This window comes from Penaeus vannamei, chromosome 4 (genome assembly GCF_042767895.1).
Source record: "Penaeus vannamei isolate JL-2024 chromosome 4, ASM4276789v1, whole genome shotgun sequence".
NCBI classification, from domain to species: domain Eukaryota; kingdom Metazoa; phylum Arthropoda; class Malacostraca; order Decapoda; family Penaeidae; genus Penaeus; species Penaeus vannamei.
The window spans coordinates 47,731,974-47,749,473 of NC_091552.1; the positions used below are offsets into that span (position 1 = coordinate 47,731,974).

Genomic DNA, 17,500 nt, shown 5'->3' on the forward strand with positions numbered 1-17,500 from the left:
AGATATCAAGAGATATAGACGATAAATAGATATTGGTAGATATATATGCGGTGAATGGATATTGATAAATCTTAAATTCTTAATCTTAATGTTTATACTCTTTGTTGCCCCCTTTTCCCAACTATCCACTTATTCCTTATCCTCGCCTGCCTTCTTCCTCCTCTTACCCTCATCTATCCACTCGCTTCCCTAAACCCACTCACCTCCCTACCCTATCCCTTACCCACCCTTCAACTACTCTCCTCACACTTACCCTATTCCCTACCCTCTTCTCCTCCCGACCCAACCCACCAACCCATCCCCCACCCAACCCACCAACCCATCACCTCACCCCACCCAACCCACCAACCCCCACCCCACCCAACCCACCAACCCATCCCCCACCCCACCCAACCCACCAACCCATCCCCCACCCCACCCAACCCACCAACCCATCCCCCACCCCACCCAACCCACCATCCCATCTTTTTCTACAACAACACACTTAACCCAACCCAACCCAAATACCAACCACCCCAACCCCCTTCAACCAGCACCCAAGCCCTTTCTACGCCAACCACCCCACCATCCTACCATCGCAACCCCATCCAACCCACCCAACGCTCTTCAAACCCACCACCCCAACCCACATTCCACCTCCTCCTACCCCACCTCACCCCATCCGCACCTCCCCACCCCAACACCACCTCACCCCATCTCCCCCCCCCACCCCAACCCCACCCCCAACCCACCCATCACCCACCTTACCCCACCCCCCAGGAACGCGGCGTCAACGTGGTCCACATCGAGAGCCGCCGCTCCCGCCGCCGCCACTCCGAGTACGAGATCATGGTGGACATCGAGTGCGACAACTCCCAGATGGACAACTTGACCCGCATCCTCCAGCGCCAGATGTCGTGCTTGAGCCTCCACGACTACGACCAGGGCGAGGATTTTCCCCCGCCCACGCCCATGGCCCAGGAGAGCTTCGGTGGGTGGGGGTTGGTGGGTGGGGAGGGGAGGGAAGGGAAGGAAGGTTAGGGGGGGAGGGGGTGGAAGGAGGAAGGAAGGGGGGTGGGTGGGGAGAGTGAGGAGGTGGAAGGAGGGAGGGTGGAAGGGGAGGGGGATTTTCTTCGTCTGTTTTGGAATAGTTTGTCAAATAAAAGGGAAATTTGACGAAAGGGGGAATAAGTGATTGGATAAAAACGTGATAAAGGTGTAGTAAAAACGTAATGAAAATCAAAATTAAGTAATAACTTTTTTAAAAATAATAACAGAGAAGGGAACTGATAAAATAGATAAAAAGGGGTAAATAATTGAATAACAAAAACAATAGACGGTGTAAAACGAATTATATTCACTTTCGTAAATATAAAAAAGTTGTTCATAATTTATTGCTTTTGTCTTTGTTTTTTCTTTCAGATTTCGGCGACATGTGCCCTTGGTTCCCTCGTAAGATCAGCGACCTCGATAACTTCCAGAAGGTTCTAATGTACGGATCAGATCTCGACGCCGATCATCCAGTAAGGACTTCCGAGTTTAGCTTAGTCTACCCGAGAAGATTATCCGTTTTCTCTGGTATAATCCGGATTTAGCCCTGTTCTCACTTTAATATCATTACTTATGGATAACTTAGATAGATTATCGGTAGATTAGAATATTAGATATTGATATTATGGCTTCAAATATTTAGAATTATAAGTTTAAAACAGATTTCTTTAAAATATCGAATCTAAATAGAGATATTTCGAAATAAATACCCCCCTAGTCGTACAGATTTACATCCAGAGTATAATTTTTAACTTAAATCCGCGAAGAAACGTAAGATAAAGTGGTGACAAAAGTTATGTATAAAGTAGTTAAGAGAAAAAATAAAAGAAATGCGTATTTCTACTCCAGGCTCAGTTTTTTCCTCTCTATCGTTCATTCTATCTATCTTTCATTTATTCTATCTTTTTCTATCTGATATTTTCCTTCCTCTTTCTACCTCCTCTCATATCTTTTTTAGTTCCCCTCATTTTCACATTATTTTCCAAGTCATTATCTTTTCTTTATCTTTGATTATTCCTTTATCTTTTTTCCATAATTATTCCGTTCCTCCCTTCCCTTCCTCTTTCTTTCATTCCCCTTTTATCGTCTATCCTTATTCTCAGTTCGTAATCCCTCCTTCCTTTCCTCCCCCTTCTTTTCTCCTTTCTCTATGACATCTCTCCCGTCACATCTCCGTTACCTCTATTGCTCTTTTCCTTTCCTTTTCGCTCTTACTTCCTCTTCCATTGCATTTCACTCTGTTCCATCCCCTCTTTTTCTCTTCCTCCATTGCCTCTTTTCCTTCATCGCCCTCTCTTCATCTATTCTCATTCTCAATCCATAATTCATTATCTCATCTTCTCTCCTCTTCCTCCTCTGCCTCTTCTCTCATCTCCCTTCTTTCTTCCTTCTTACTTCCCCTACAGTCCCTCTCCCTCAGCGCCTCTTCTAATCTTGTCTCCTCTCCTTTCCCATCATTCTTATTTCCATTTTTATTGCCTCTATTCATCTTCTTTTCCCCTTCCTTCAGTATTATTTCCTTTCTATAAATCTTAATTCTGTCTTTTCATTTCATCTACGTTCTTTCCTCCTTTCATTCATATCTTCTCTTCTTCCTTCTTATCCCCTTTCTTCCTCTGCTTCCTCCTCTTATTTATTTATTTATTTATTATCATTATTATCTTTTTTTTTTTTTTTTTTTTTTTTTTGCTGTCTCTCCCCTCCTTCATCTCTGCTCTTCTCTCTCTCTTCCCTCCCCTTCTCTCCTCCATCTCTTTCTCTTCTATTTCACCCCTTTCCTATATGATCCCTCCCTCTTCTCCTCCATCTCTCCTCCTCTTTCTCTCTTCTTCTTCTCCCCCTTTCCTCCATTATCTCCCCCCTCCTTCCCCCTCCTTTATACCCTCTCTGCCTCTCTCCCTCTGTCTTCTTCTCTCCCTCTTTCCTCCATTATCTCCCCCTTCCTTTCATCTCATTCCTCCATCTCTCCTCCTCCTTCTCTCTTCTTCTCTCTCCCTCTCCTCCATTATCTCCCCCTCCCTTTCCCCTTCCTTTACTCCCTCTCTCCCTCTCTCTTCTTCTCTCCCCCTTTCCTCCATTATCTCTCCCCCTCCTTTCATCTCATTCCTCCATCTCTCCTCCTCTCTCCCTCTCTCTTCTCCCTCTCCCCCTTTCCTCCATTATCTCCCCCTGCTTTCCCCTTCCCTTTACTCCCTCTCTCCCTCTCTCTTCTTCTCTCCCCCTTTCCTCCATTATCTCTCCCCCTCCTTTCATCTCCTTCCTCCATCTCTCCTCCTCTCTCCCTCTCTCTTCTTCTCTCCCCCTTTCCTCCATTATCTCTCCCCCTCCTTTCATCTCCTTCCTCCATCTCTCCTCCTCTCTCTCTCTCTCTTCTTCTCTCTCCCTCTCCTCCATTATCTCCCCCTCCTTTCATCTCCTTCCTCCATCTCTCCTCCTCTCTCCCTCTCTCTTCTTCCTCTCCCCCTTTCCTCCATTATCTCTCCCCTCCTTTCATCTCCTTCCTCCATCTCTCCTCCTCTCTCCCTCTCTCTTTCTTCTCTCTCCCTCTCCTCCATTATCTCCCCCTCCTTTCATCTCCTTCCTCCATCTCTCCTCCTCTCTCCTCTCTCTTCTTTCTCTCCCCCTTTCCTCCATTATCTCTCCCCCTCCTTTCATCTCCTTCCTCCATCTCTCCTCCTCTCTCTCCCTCTCTCTTCTTCTCTCTCCCTCTCCTCCATTATCTCCCCCCTCCTTTCATCTCCTTCCTCCATCTCTCCTCCTCTCTCCCTCTCTCTTCTTCCTCTCCCCCTTTCCTCCATTATCTCTCCCCCTCCTTTCATCTCCTTCCTCCATCTCTCCTCCTCTCTCCCCCTCTCTTCCTCTCTCCCCCTCTCCTCCCTTTTCTCCCCCTCCTTTCATCTCCTTCCTCCATCTCTCCTCCTCTCTCCCCTCTCTCTTCTTCCTCTCCCCCTTTCCTCCATTATCTCCCCCTCCTTCTCCCTTCCTTTACTGCCTCTCTCCCTCTCTCTTCTTCTCTCCTCCCTTTCCTCCATTATCTCCCCTCCTCCTTTCCCCTTCCTTTACTCCCTCTCTCCCTCTCTCTTCTTCCTCTCCCCCTTTCCTCCATTATCTCCCCCCTCCTTTCCCCTTCCTTTACTCCCTCTCTCCCTCTCTCTTCTTCTCTCCCCCTCCTTCCCCCTTCCTTACTCCCTCTCTCCTCTCTCTTCTTCTCTCCCCCTCTCCTCCATTATCTCCCCCTCCTTTCATCTCCTTCCCCCTTCCTTTACTCCCTCTCTCCCTCTCTCTTCTTCTCTCCCCCTTTCCTCCATTACCTCCCCCTCCTTTCTTCTCCTTCCTCCTTCTCTCCTCCTCTCTCCCTCTCTCTTCTTCTCTCTCCCTCTCCTCCATTATCTCCCCCTCCTTTCATCTCCTTCCTCCATCTCTCTCCTCCACTCTCCCTCTCTCTTCTTCTCTCTCCCTCTCCTCCATTATCTCCCCCTCCTTTCATCTCCTTCCTCCATCTCTCCTCCTCTCTCCCTCTCTCTTCTTCCTCTCCCCCTTTCCTCCATTATCTCCCCCTCTTTCTCCCTTCCTTTACTCCCTCTCTCCCTCTCTCTTCTTCTCTCCCCCTTTCCTCCATTATCTCCCCTCCTCCTTTACCCTGCCTCTACTCCCTCTCTCCCTCTCTTTTCTTCCTCTCCCCTTTCCTCCATTATCTCCCCCATCCTTTCCCCTTCCTTTACTGCATATCTCCCTCTCTCTTCTTCTCTCCCCCCTCCTTCCCCCTTCCTTTACTCCCTCTCTCCCTCTCTCTTCTTCTCTCCCCCTCTCCTCCATTATCTCCCTCCTTTCATCTCCTTCCTCCTTCCTTTACTCCCTCTCTCCCTCTCTCTTCTCTCTCTCTCTCCCCCTTTCCTCCATTACCTCCCCCTCCTTTCATCTCCTTCCTCCATCTCTCCTCCTCTCCCCCTCTCTCTCCCTTTCCTCCATTATCTCCCCCCTCCTTCCCCCTTCCTTTACTCCCTCTCTCCCTCTCTCTTCTTCTCTCCCCCTCCTTCCCCTTTCCTTTACTCCCTCTCTCCCTCTCTCTTCTTCCTCTCCCTCTGTCTTGTAATCAGAGTCCGACAACAAAGGAGTTCAGAAGACTTTGAAATTTGTCCTTAAATCGGCTTGAGGAACCTTTGATGTCGCGGTCAGGACCCTGCGCGATACGTGTGTGTGTGTGTGTGTGTGCGTGTGTGTGTGTGTGTGTGTGTGTGTGTGTGTGTGTGTGTGTGTGTGTGTGTGTGTGTGTGTGTGTGTGTGTGTGTGTGTGCGTGTGAGGGTGGAAGGATGTGCGTGTGTGTGTGTGTGTGTGTGTGTGTGTGTGTGTGTGTGTGTGTGTGTGTGTGTGTGTGTGTGTGTGTGTGTGTGTGTGTGTGTGTGTGTGTATGTGTGTGTGTGTGTGTGTGTGTGTGGAGGGTGGAAGGATGTGTGTGTGTGTGTGTGTGTGTGGAGGGTGGAAGGATGTGTGTGTGTGTGTGTGTTTATTATTCACTTTTAGATGTATAGCGTCAAATACTAATCAGATTTTCTCTTGTTTTTTCTCTTTTCATTTCTCCCTTTTTCTATATCTATCTTTCACTCACTCTCTTACTTTCTCTCTCTCTTCCCGTCTCCCTCCCCCTCCCTCCCTCCCTCTCTCTCACTCTCTCTCTATCTCTCTCTCTCTCTCTCTCTCTCTCTCTCTGTCTATCTCTCTTTCTCCCTGACTCCCTCCCCCCTCTCTCCCTCTCTCCCTCCCTCCCTCTCTCCCTCCCTCCCTCCCTCCCTCCCTCCCTCCCTCCCTCCCTCCCTCCCTCCCTCCTTCTCCCTCCCTCCCTCCCTCCCTCTCTCCCTCTCCCTCCTTCCCTCCCTCTCCCTCCCTCCCTCCCTCCTTCCCTCCCTCCCTCCCTCCTTCCCTCCTTCTCCCTCCCTCCCTCCTTCCTCCCTCTCTCCCTCCCTCCCTCCTTCCTTCCCTCCCTCCCTCCCTCCCCTCCCTCCCTCTCCCTCCCTCCCTCCCTCTCCCTCCCTCCCTCATTCCTCCTTCCCTCCCTCCCTCTCCTCCTTCCCTCCTCCTCTCCCTCCCTCCCTCCCTTCCTTCCCTCCCTCCCTCCTTCTCCCTCCCTCCCTCCTTCCCTCCCTCCCTCCTTCCCTCCTTCCCTCCCTCCTTCTCCCTCCCTCCCTCCTTCTCCCTCCCTCCCTCCCTTCCCTCCCTCCCTAGGGCTTCAAAGACCCCGTCTACCGAGCCAGGAGGAAGGTCTTCTACGACATCGCAATGAAATACAAATTGTAAGTGAAAAAATATTGTAGGCCGAGTAAGATTGTGTGGCGCGAGGACCAGTAAGTGTGTAAGTATGTGAGATTGTGTCGTATGAACGTGAGTTTACGAGAAAGTATTTAAGTAAGATTGTGTTACTTAAATACAAGTCTGTAAGTAAGTGTGTAAGTATGTGAGATTGCGTTGTATGAATGTGAGTAAGTTTACGAGGAAGTGTTTAAGTAAGATTGTGTTGCATAGATATATAAGTGTGTAAGTATGTGAGATTGTGTTGTATGAATGTAAGTAAGTATACGAGTAAGTATTTAAGTAAGATTGTGTTGCTTAAACACAAGTATGTGAGTACGTAAGTAAGATTGTGTTGTGTGAATGTAAGTATACGAGGAAGTATGTAAGTAAGATTGTGTTGTACGAAAGCATACATACATATTTATATTTACATATGTGTATGCATGTAATCGTATATGTCCTTGTATACACATATACTGTACAGTATAATTATGTATGTATGTATACTTTCATACAAATTCATGTATATTCATGTGTAAATATATATATATATATATATATATATATATATATATATATATATATATATATATATATATGATGAGAAATACAAATATACATATATACATACGTATAAGCAAAGTTACACACAAATGCACATACAGACATGTGCACATACCGACATACAAACATACTTATATAGCTTCCCCTTTAAATTTTCTTTTATATCTTTGTTTTCTTTTGGAAAGGAAAAGCAGCTTATCTTCAGGAATTCTAAAAATATTTTTCCTTTTTCCAGAAATATGAATTATGTAGAGAAAGGGTTTGACTTAATGTTAAAAGAATATATATTTTTTCCTATGTATTTGACTTAGAAAATATTTAAAAATAATGGTAGATAAGTGAAAAAAATTATAATATCTGATATTATCGCTTTCATATAACAAAGACAATGATTCTGTTATTATTACTTTTATCTTGATAAATATTACTATCATAGCTATCATTATCATTATCATTATCATCATCATTATCATTATTGTTACTCTTTATCAATATTATTAACGCTATTACCATTATTATCATTATTATTACCATTGTCATTGTTATCATCATTATCACTCAATATTTTTATTATCATTATCATTATTATTGTTATTAATATTGTTATTATTATCATTGCTATTATTATTATTATTATTATTAGCATTGCTATCATTATCATTATTATTATTATCATTATCATTATCATCATCATTATCATTATTATCATTATCATCATCAATATCATTATTATCATTTTTGATATTGATATTTTTCATTACCATCATAACTACCATTTATCCTCACCAATACTACCATCACCATTACCACCACCATCACCCTTATCATCACCATCCATTGGTCTCCCAAACGTCATCCTAATCATAAGCATTCTAATCCCTCTTCAGCGGCGAGCCTATTCCGCGTGTCGAATACACTGAGGAGGAGATCAGGACTTGGTAAGAGGATCCTGTTGTTGTTGTTTTTTGTGGTTGTAGTTGTGTGTGTGTGGGGAGGGTTGTGGGGTGGGGTGGGGGGGTTGTGGGGGAGGGATGGGGATGTGTGTGGGGGGTTGTGGGGGGGGTTGGGGTTGTGGGTGTGTGTTTGTGTGTGTGGGTGTTTGTGTTTGTGTGTGTGTGTACGAGCATGTATGTATATGTATATATATTGTGTATGTATCTAATGTTACGTTGCCTCTCTTATCAGTGATTCTCTTTTATCTGTGACATTTTTTTAATACTTTCGTGTAATTTATATGGATAATTTTACGAATGATACCGAGATTATGCATTTTCTTCAGTTTATATCATGTGTTTTATTTTAATTTATTACATTCATTTTAATGTTTTCTTTCTTTATCTTTAGTTTCTTTATTTTTCTGTTTTTCCTTCCTCGACTTTCTTTTATATTTACTCGTTCTCTTTTTTCCCTTTCTTTCTTTCTTTCTTTTTCTCTCTCTTTCTCGTCATTTTCTCTTCTTTTCTTTTCTCTTTTTTCCCTCTTTCTTATTCTTGCTTCCCTAATTTTCTTTCTTTTCTTTCCTCTTGCCTTTCATTTGTGCGTTTTTTTCTTCTTTTTTTTACTGAATACAAGATAACAAAAGTTATTTTTTTCACATTCTTTGCTTGTTATTATCGTGGTTATAATTTTCATTGAGAGTTGTAGCAGTGGCAGTTGTTGTAGCTGTTGTAGTAGTAGCTGTAGTAGAAGTAGTAGTAGTAGTAGTAGTAGTAGTAGTAGTAGTAGTAGTAGTAGTAGTAGTAGTTGTTGTTGTTGTTGTTGTTGTTGTTGTTGTTGTTGTAATTGTTGTTGTTATAGTAATAGTAGCAGTCGTAGTAACAATAGTTATAGAAATAGTACCATTTTCACTACCTTTGTTATTTCTTTATCGCCATAATTGATTTTACTGATGTCATTGTTACTATTAATAGCATCATTACCATATTTTGTTCCTGGTACCATCACTGCTAGTCCTACCACTGCGGCCTTCATTAATTATGATGCAATTATCCTCATCGTTATAATCGATAATTATGCCATTATAAATAATTACCGCCATTATTATTATTTTCCCTCGTTACGGATAGAGCTACCCCCCCCCCCTTCTCTGTCTATCTATCTTTCTCTCTCTCTCTCTCTGTCTTTCTATCTATCTTTCTCTCTCTCTCTCTCTCTCTCTCTCTCTCTCTCTCTCTCTCTCTCTCTCTCTCTCTCTCTCTCTCTCTCTCTCTCTCTCTCTCCCTCTCTCTCTCTCTCCCTCCCTCCTCTCCCCCTCCCCTCCTCCCCCTCTCTCTCCTCTCTCTCTCTCTCTCTCTCTCTCTCTCTCTCTCTCTCTCTCTCTCTCTCTCTCTCTCTCTCTCTCTCTCTCTCTCTCTCTCTCCCTCCCTGCCTCCCTCCCTCCCTCCTTCCCTCCCTCCCTCCCTCCCTCCCTCCCTCCCTCTCCTCCTTCCCTCCCTCCCTCCCTCCCTCCCCCCCTTCCATGTCTTCCCCTCCGCTTCAGAAATCATGATATACAACCCGAATATAATGGTGCCATAAATAACGTTGGTTAGAATCGTAAACATCTTGGTTCGGCGGCCCGGTCGAATCAATAGGGTCTTTGTTTACGCCCAGGCTCTCCGATGCTTTTATAGACTATTGGAATCGCTCTGCCAAGGGATCCGGGCGTTCGAGATGACGGAGGAGGAGGAGGTTCGCGCGTTTATACTTTTGGAGGGAAACGAGGGGTTTGAATTTCGTTTGATTGGCATTTTACTGTTTTTTTTTATTTAAACGCTGTTGCTATCACTTCAAAATTCTCGTTTTTATTGTCATTATCATCGTCATTATTGATACTGTTGCTGTTAATTCAAAATTGCTGTTGTTATCATCGTCATTATCATCATCATTGTTGTTATCATCATTATCATTATCATTACTCCTTCCTATCATCAGTATAATCACTCCTTCCGATCATAATTATCATCACTCCTTCCTATCATAATCATCATCACTCCTTCCTATCATCATCATCTCCTTATCACCATAATCATCACCATTCTTCCTTTCTCTCTTCCAAGGGGCACCATCTTCCGAGAGCTGTTTCGCATGTATCCGACACACGCTTGTAAGGAGTATAATGCAAATTGGCCCGACCTTGTCAAGTATTGCGGCTACAGGTGAGTTTCGGATTTATTTTAATATACGTATAACAAACAGGTAACTTCGGACGTACGTGTGTATGAGTATGTACTTGCGGGAACAAATAAGATTTATTTTTTTCTGTGTGTTTGTTTTTGTTTCTGTGTGTCTGGCTGGTTTTCTTTCTTTCTCTCTCTCGATCTATCTATCTATATCGCTCTCTCTCGATCTATCTATCTATATCGCTCTCTCTCGATCTATCTATCTATATCGCTCTCTCTCTCTTTCTCTCTCTTTTGATCTATCTCGTTCTCTCTCTCGATCTATCTCGTTCTCTCTCTCTCTCGATCTATCTCGTTCTCTCTCTCTCTCGATCTATCTCGTTCTCTCTCACTCTCGATCTATCTCGTTCTCTCTCACTCTCTCTCTCTCTCTCTCTCTCTCTCTCTCTCTCTCTCTCTCTCTCTCTCTCTCTCTCTCTCTCTCTCTCTCTCTCTCTCTCTCTCTCTCTCTCTCTCTCTCTCTCTCTCTCTCTCTTTCTCCCATCCCCCTCTTTTTCTATCTCTCACATACAGACACACAAAATGACAAATATATACCGGAATATACAGGGAAATATATCTTATATTTATCCATTATGCATTCTGTATGCCTCAAGAAATTTCAAAGTATACTGTGTATAAGCCAGGCATAGCTCTGCATATACAGTCTCACTACTATAATTATATCACTATCAACTATCACCATTTGTCTTCTTGATACCATATATTGAAATCCTCTTGATATTGCAAATTAATAATAGTCTTGTTGCAAATTTCAGGGAGGACAATATCCCACAATTGGCAGACATCGATAAGTATCTAAAACGTAAGTAATTATATATTTTACATTTATCTATTTATTTATTTTTATTTATTTATTTTTATTTTTTTTATCTCCCTCGTTTATTTGACGAATTGGATGTATAGGAGGAAGAGGTGGATTGCTGATAAAAGGATGTGAAGGAAGAATAGATTTATATATTTTTTGTATTTATTTGGTTTGTTTTTAGTGTTATACTCATTAGAGAGAGAGAGAGAGAGAGAGAAGAGAGAGAGAGAGAGAGAGAGAGAGAGAGAGAGAGAGAGAGAGAAGGAAAGAGAGAGAGAGAGAGAGAGAGAGAAAGAGAAAGCGAAACGAGAGAAAAAAGGAGACAAAAACCGAGACATATAACCACACAACCAACAACCCAAAGACAGAGCAGAACACACACACACACACACATACACACACACACACACACACACACACACACACACACACACACACACACACACACACACACACACACACACACACACACACACACACACACACACACACACACACACACCACGCGCACATACACACACACTCACCCAACCCTCCAAATTCCTTCTTTCACACCCCTTCCCCTGCAGGCACGACAGGGTTCACGCTCCGCCCCGTGGCAGGGTACCTCTCCCCACGTGACTTCCTGGCAGGGTTGGCCTTCCGCGTCTTCCACTGCACGCAATATATTCGCCATTCTTCAGACCCCTTCTATACGCCCGAACCGTAAGTGGAATTTGGTGTAGATTGTGTGAGTAGGTGTCAGTTTGTGTAGATTGTGTAGATTGTGTGAGTAGGTGTCAGTTTGTGTAGATTGTGAAGATTGTGTAGATTGTGTGAGTAGGTGTCAGTTTGTGTAGTTTGTGTAGATTGTGTAGATTGTATGAGGAGTCTGTGTAGATTGTGTGAGTGGGTGTCTGTAAGTTCGTGTAATTTGTGTAGATTGTGTAAATTGTATGAGGAGTCTGTGTAGATTTGTGAGTGGGTGTCTGTAAGTTTGTGTAGATTGTGTAGATTGCATGAGGAGTCTGTATTTATATAGAATTTGTAGATTGTGTGAGTAGGTGTCAGTTTGTGTAGATTGTATGAGTAGGTGTCTGTAAGTTTGTATAGAATGTGTAGATTGTATGAGGAGTCTGTGTTTATATAGAATTTGTAGATTGTATGAGTAGGTATCTGTAAGTTTGTATAGAATGTGTAGATTGTATGAGTAGGTGTCTGTAACTTTGTGTAGATTGTATAAGGAGTCTGTGTTTGTATAGAATTTGTAGATTGTATAAATGATGTGCTGATCTCTCTGCAATTATAAGGATAATGATTATGATAATAATAAATGATTATAGCAGTAATAAGGAAATGATAATAATGATGATAATAATGAGAATAAAGAAAAAATGATAATGATGATAATACATACATACATATAACAGCAACATTAGGAATATCAATAATAATATCAATAAAGTAACAATATTTCCCTCCCTCCCCTCTCTCTCGTCTCTCTCCCCCCTCTCTCTTTCCCTCCTCTTCCCCTCTCTACCTCTCTCCTCCTCCCTCTCTCCCTCTCCCTCTCTCGCCCCTCTCCCTCTCTCTCGTCCCTCCCCTTCTTACCCTCTTCCCCTCTTCCTCTCCCCTTCTTCCCATCTCTCCCTGCTCCCCCAATCCCCCTCCCCATCTCTCCCCCTTTTCCTCTCTCTCCCTCTCTCTCATCCCTCCCCTTCTTACCCTCTTCCCCTCTTCCTCTCCCCTTCTTCCCCTCTCTCCCTTTTCCCCCAATCCCCCTCCCCCATCTCTCCCCCTTTCCCTCTCTCGTCCCTCCCCTTCTTCCCCTCTTCCTCTCCCCTTTTCCCTCTCTCCCCCTCCCCCCCCTCACGTCTCTCCCCCTCCCCTTCCCCTCTCTCTGCCCCTCTCCCTCTCTCCCCCTCCCCCTCTCTCCCTCTCCCTCCACCTCTCCCCTTCTTACCCTCTCCCCCTCTCCCTCTCCCCCTCTCCCTCTTCTCCCCCCTCTCCCCCTTCTCCCTCTCTCTCCATCTCCATCTCCCCTTCCTCTCTTTCTCCCCCTCTCCATCTCCCCCTTTCCCTCCCTCTCCCACTACTCTCCCCCTCCCCCTCTCTCCCTCTCGCCCTCCCCCCTCTCCCCCTTCTCCCCCTCCACCCTAAAGGGACTGCTGCCATGAGCTCCTCGGCCACATGCCCCTCTTAGCCTGCCCGAGTTTCGCCCAATTCTCGCAAGAAATAGGCCTAGCTTCCCTCGGGGCCAACGACGAAGACCTGCAGAAGATTGCAACTGTGTGTAGGCCTATGCTCGATTTTTTTATCTTTTTTATTTTTTTTTTAATTATTGTTTCTTTCTTTCTTTGTTTATTTGTATGTTTTCTTGCAATATGGATTTTTTAGATATTTGTTAAAATGCAGTTTTGATTTTTGTTGTTGTTGTTTGTTTTGTTTTTTTGTTTGTTTTGTTTTGTTTTGCTTTGTTTCAGTGAAGCTTGTTTTATTTGTGAAGAATATAAACTCGAAATTTTGAAAACTCATATTCATAGAAAGTCTTCTTTTCGGAACTTATTTTATAAAATCAAATTAAATTAATCACTTGACAATTTTCCACTTGTAAACTAATTCTAAGAAAATCCTTAATATAATCAAGGCTTTGGAAAATAACTCTTTTTTCTCTCTCTCTCTCTTTTTCTCTTTTCTCTTTTAGTTGTATTTCTTCACCGTCGAGTTTGGAATGTGTAAAGAGGTAAGAGGAATGGTGTTATTGCTCTGTCTGTCTGTCTTTCTGTCTGTCTGTCTGTCTCTTTCTCTCTTTCTCTCTTTCTCTCTCGCTCTCGCTCTCTCTCTCTCTCTCTCTCTCTCTCTCTCTCTCTCTCTCTCTCTCTCTCTCTCTCTCTCTCTCTCTCTCTCTCTCTCTCTCTCTCTCTCTCTCTCTCTCTCTCTCTCTCTCTCTCTCTCTCTCTCTCTCTCTCTCTCTCTCTTTCGCTCTCTCTCTCTCTCTCTCTCTCTCTCTCTCTCTCTCTCTCTCTCTCTCTCTCTCTCTCTCTCTCTCTCTCTCTCTCTCTCTCTTTCTCTCTTTCTCTCTTTCTCTCTTTCTCTCTTTCTCTCTTTCTCGCTCTCTCTCTCTCTCTCTCTCTCTCTCTCTCACTCTCTCTCTCTTTCGCATTCTCTCTCTCTCTCACTCTCTCTCTCTCTCATTCTCTCTCTCTCTCTCTCTCTCTCTCTCTCTCTCTCTCTCTCTCTCTCTCTCTCTCTCTCTCTCTCTCTCTCTCTCTCTCTCTCTCTCTCTCTCTCTCTCTCTCTCTCTCTCTCTCTCTCTCTCTCTCTCTCTCTCTCTCTCTCTCTCTCTCTCTCTCTCTCGCTCTCTCTCTCGCTCTCTCTTTCTCTCTCTCCTTCCCTCTCTCTTTTTGTCTGCCTGTTATTCTATGTAAGGTCAGAATTAATTATATATTTGTATGAATACGTATATATATGTGCATGTATTTATTTATATAAGTATATATATTTATCCGTATGTGTGTGTGTACGTGAGTGTGTGTGTGTGCGTGTGTGAGTGTGTGTGTGTGGTGTGCACATAAACATTTACATATCTGAAAAATTAATATTCTCTTCCTCCCTGCCCCCCACCCCTCCCCCTCCTTCCAACCCACCCCTCTCCCTCCTCCCCTCTCCTCCCCTACCCCTCCCCCCTCCCCGTCCTCTCCTCCCACCCCACCCTCCTTCCCCCACCCCCCTCCCTCCTTCCCACCCCCCTTCCTTCCTTCCTTCCCCCACCCCCTACCCACCCCCCTCCCTTCCAACCCACCCCTCTCCCTCCTCCCCCACCCCTTCCCCCACCCCCTCCTTCCAACCCACCCCTCCCTCCTTCCAACCCACCCCCTCTCCCTCCCTCCCTCCCCACTCCCCCTCCTTCCTCCCCACCCCCTCCCCACCCCCAAAGCAGAACGGGCAGCTGCGTGTGTACGGCGCCGGCCTCCTCTCCAGCATTGGGGAGCTCCGGCACTCCCTCTCCCCGGCGGCCAAAGTGGAGCCTTTCCTTCCCGACGAAGTGTGCAAAGTGGAGTGCCTCGTCACCACTTTCCAGAACCAGTACTACTTCACCGACACTTTCGAGGACGCGAAGGAGAAGCTGAGGTGAAGGGTCTGGGGTAAGGGGGTTGGGGGGGAGGGGGGGAGGGAGGGAGGGAGGGAGGGAGGGGGTGATGTTGGGAGATATTGGTTGGGGGTTGGGGGAAGGGGGATATGGAGGGTGGGGATGGGTTGGGATGAGGGTGGAGTGGGAGAGGGGGATGGGAGGGAGGGAAGGAGGAGAAGAGGGAGGGAGGAGAAGAGGTGAGATGGGAGGGAGGGAGGGTGGAGAGAGGAGTAGAGATAGGAAGGGGTGGGGAGAGAGGAGGAGAAGAGGGAGAGAGGAGGGAAGGAGGAGGAGGAGAGAGGGAGGGGGAGAGGAGGTAAGATCGGAATGAAAGAGATGGTTAGGAGAGAGAAGGAGAGAAGGGAAGAAGGACGAGAGCTAAGATAGGGATGGAGGGGGGGGATGGAGGAGACAGGGAGAGGAGGGGAGTTAAATTTGAACATTAGGAGGGAGGGAGGGATGAGATGAGAGGTGAGGGAGAAGGGAGAAAGTAACGATCGAAAGAGGGCGGAGGAGGGGATGAAGATGAGAGAGAGAGAGAGAGAGAGAGAGAGAGAGAGAGAGAGAGAGAGAGAGAGAGAGAGAGAGAGAGAGAGAGAGAAAAGGGGAAATGAGAGAGAGAGAGAGAGAAATGGAGAAAAGAGAGAGAGAGAGAGAGAGAGACAGATAGACAGACAGACAGACAGACAGACAGACAGAGAGAAAGAGACAGACAGAGAGAAAGAGACAGAGAGAGGGTATTGTGAGAGAGAGAGGAAAGGGAGGGAGGAGAGAAAGATTGAAGCGGTAAGAACGAGCGTGCGAAGGACAAGGTGAAAGAAGGAGAGAAGGAGAATGGAGAGGAGACAGTGCGTATGAGTGAATGAGGGCAAACGAGAGAATAGTAATAAAGAGAGGAGAGAGCGGAAGAAATAAGATCGGGAGAAGCTGAAAGAACGAGTTTAAGAAGGAGGAAAGAGAAAATGAGAGAAAAGAATTAAATAAAGTGAAATTGAGAGAAGGGAAGGAGGGAGGGCAAAAGGGGACAAAAGAAGGGGAAAGAACAGGAAGAGAAAATAAAAGAGGAGAAAAATAAGAACAGAATAACAAAAAGAAGGAAATATCAAAGTTTAAAAACTGAACTAAGTCAAAATGACGAAAATGAACAAAAAAGAAAAGAAAAAACACACGAACATCGCAAAAGAATTACTGATAAATACAATGAATAAGACACAGCCGTGAATACGATGAAAACAAGAGTGAGAAAGATAACATTTAGGCCTTCGGGAACACAAAGGATAGGCCTATTTTTAGAATGAGAGATAAATTATATGAGGGAATAGTGCTCTTTCATCTTTGTAGGAAAATGGTCAAAATACATTAACTGTATATATTGTATCATTAATTATGTGGGTTTAAAGGTAAATGTAATTATGATTTATTTATCTGTTTATGTGAAGTTATTAGGAGGGAGTATGGAAGAGAGGTAGAGGGAGAGAGAGAAAGAGAGGGAGAGAGAGAGAGAGAGACAGAGAGAGAGAGAGAGAGAGAGAGAGAGAGAGAGAGAGAGAGAGAGAGAGAGAGAGAGAGAGAGAGAGAGAGAGAGAGAGAGAGAAAGACAGAAAGAGAGAGAGAGAGAATGAAAGAGAGAGAGAGAGAGACAAACAGACAGACAGACAGAGAATGAGAGAGAGAAAAGGAGAGACAGGGAGAAAGACAAGAGACAAAAAAATAAATAAATATACCGAGATAGAACTTTAGTAAATGAAAAAAAGAAAAAGAAAAAGACAACTACACAAACAAACAGAAACAAATAGAAACAAAAAGAGACAAACAAACTAACAAACAAACACAACAACAACAACAAGAACAACAGGACAACACGGTGAACATAACACCTGAAGACACGATAATATTGACAAACAGACAACCAGCTCCTCTTCGGTGTCTTATCTTTATCGATTTTCGTTGGCTTCCGATTCGCGAATAAAGCTTGCAATAATTTCATTTAATTTCTGCTTAGTGAATTCATGTCATGGTTGTTATATTTTATTTATTTAATGTTACTCTATGCGTGTTATATACTATTGGTTTTTGTTTTTTTTATTTAACGATTTTATGATAATTGATAGGAAAGTTGTGAATTAGTATATTTTATTGGTATTTGTGCTTATATGTTCCTAGGGTGGAAAGTGTACGTGTTGTGTGTGTGTGTGTGTGTGTGCGTGTGTGTGTGTGTGTGTGTACGTACGCGTGTGTGTGTGTGTGTGTGTGTGTGTGTGTGTGTGTGTGTGTGTGTGTGTGTGTGTGTGTATGCGTATGTGTGTGTGTGTATGCGCGTACGTATGTGCATGTGTATGCGTATGTGGGTGTATCTTTTCGCATGTATGCACATGCGCCCCCCCCCCACCCCCGCCCACACACACACCCACACACACACACACACACACACACACACACACACACACACACACACACACACACACACACACACACACACACACACACACACACACACACACACACACACACACACACACACACACACACACACACACACA

General features: G+C 44.5%; 1 protein-coding gene across 2 annotated transcripts in view; it reads left to right on the top strand.

Annotated features, from left to right (window-relative positions):
* Window positions 1-17,500, top strand: part of Trhn (tryptophan hydroxylase) — a 41,358-nt gene that overhangs the window by 20,520 nt on the left and 3,338 nt on the right. The window contains exons 3-12 of one of the 2 annotated variants that reach the window (XM_070119071.1): window positions 760-970; window positions 1,402-1,502; window positions 6,251-6,318; window positions 7,768-7,818; window positions 9,919-10,017; window positions 10,800-10,846; window positions 11,419-11,554; window positions 12,991-13,117; window positions 13,533-13,571; window positions 14,766-14,959. In XM_070119071.1, coding sequence (XP_069975172.1) covers window positions 760-970; window positions 1,402-1,502; window positions 6,251-6,318; window positions 7,768-7,818; window positions 9,919-10,017; window positions 10,800-10,846; window positions 11,419-11,554; window positions 12,991-13,117; window positions 13,533-13,571; window positions 14,766-14,959 — 1,073 coding nt within the window. The remainder of the gene's footprint in view (window positions 1-759; window positions 971-1,401; window positions 1,503-6,250; window positions 6,319-7,767; window positions 7,819-9,918; window positions 10,018-10,799; window positions 10,847-11,418; window positions 11,555-12,990; window positions 13,118-13,532; window positions 13,572-14,765; window positions 14,960-17,500) is intronic. The other variant, XM_070119081.1, reaches the window with a different exon arrangement.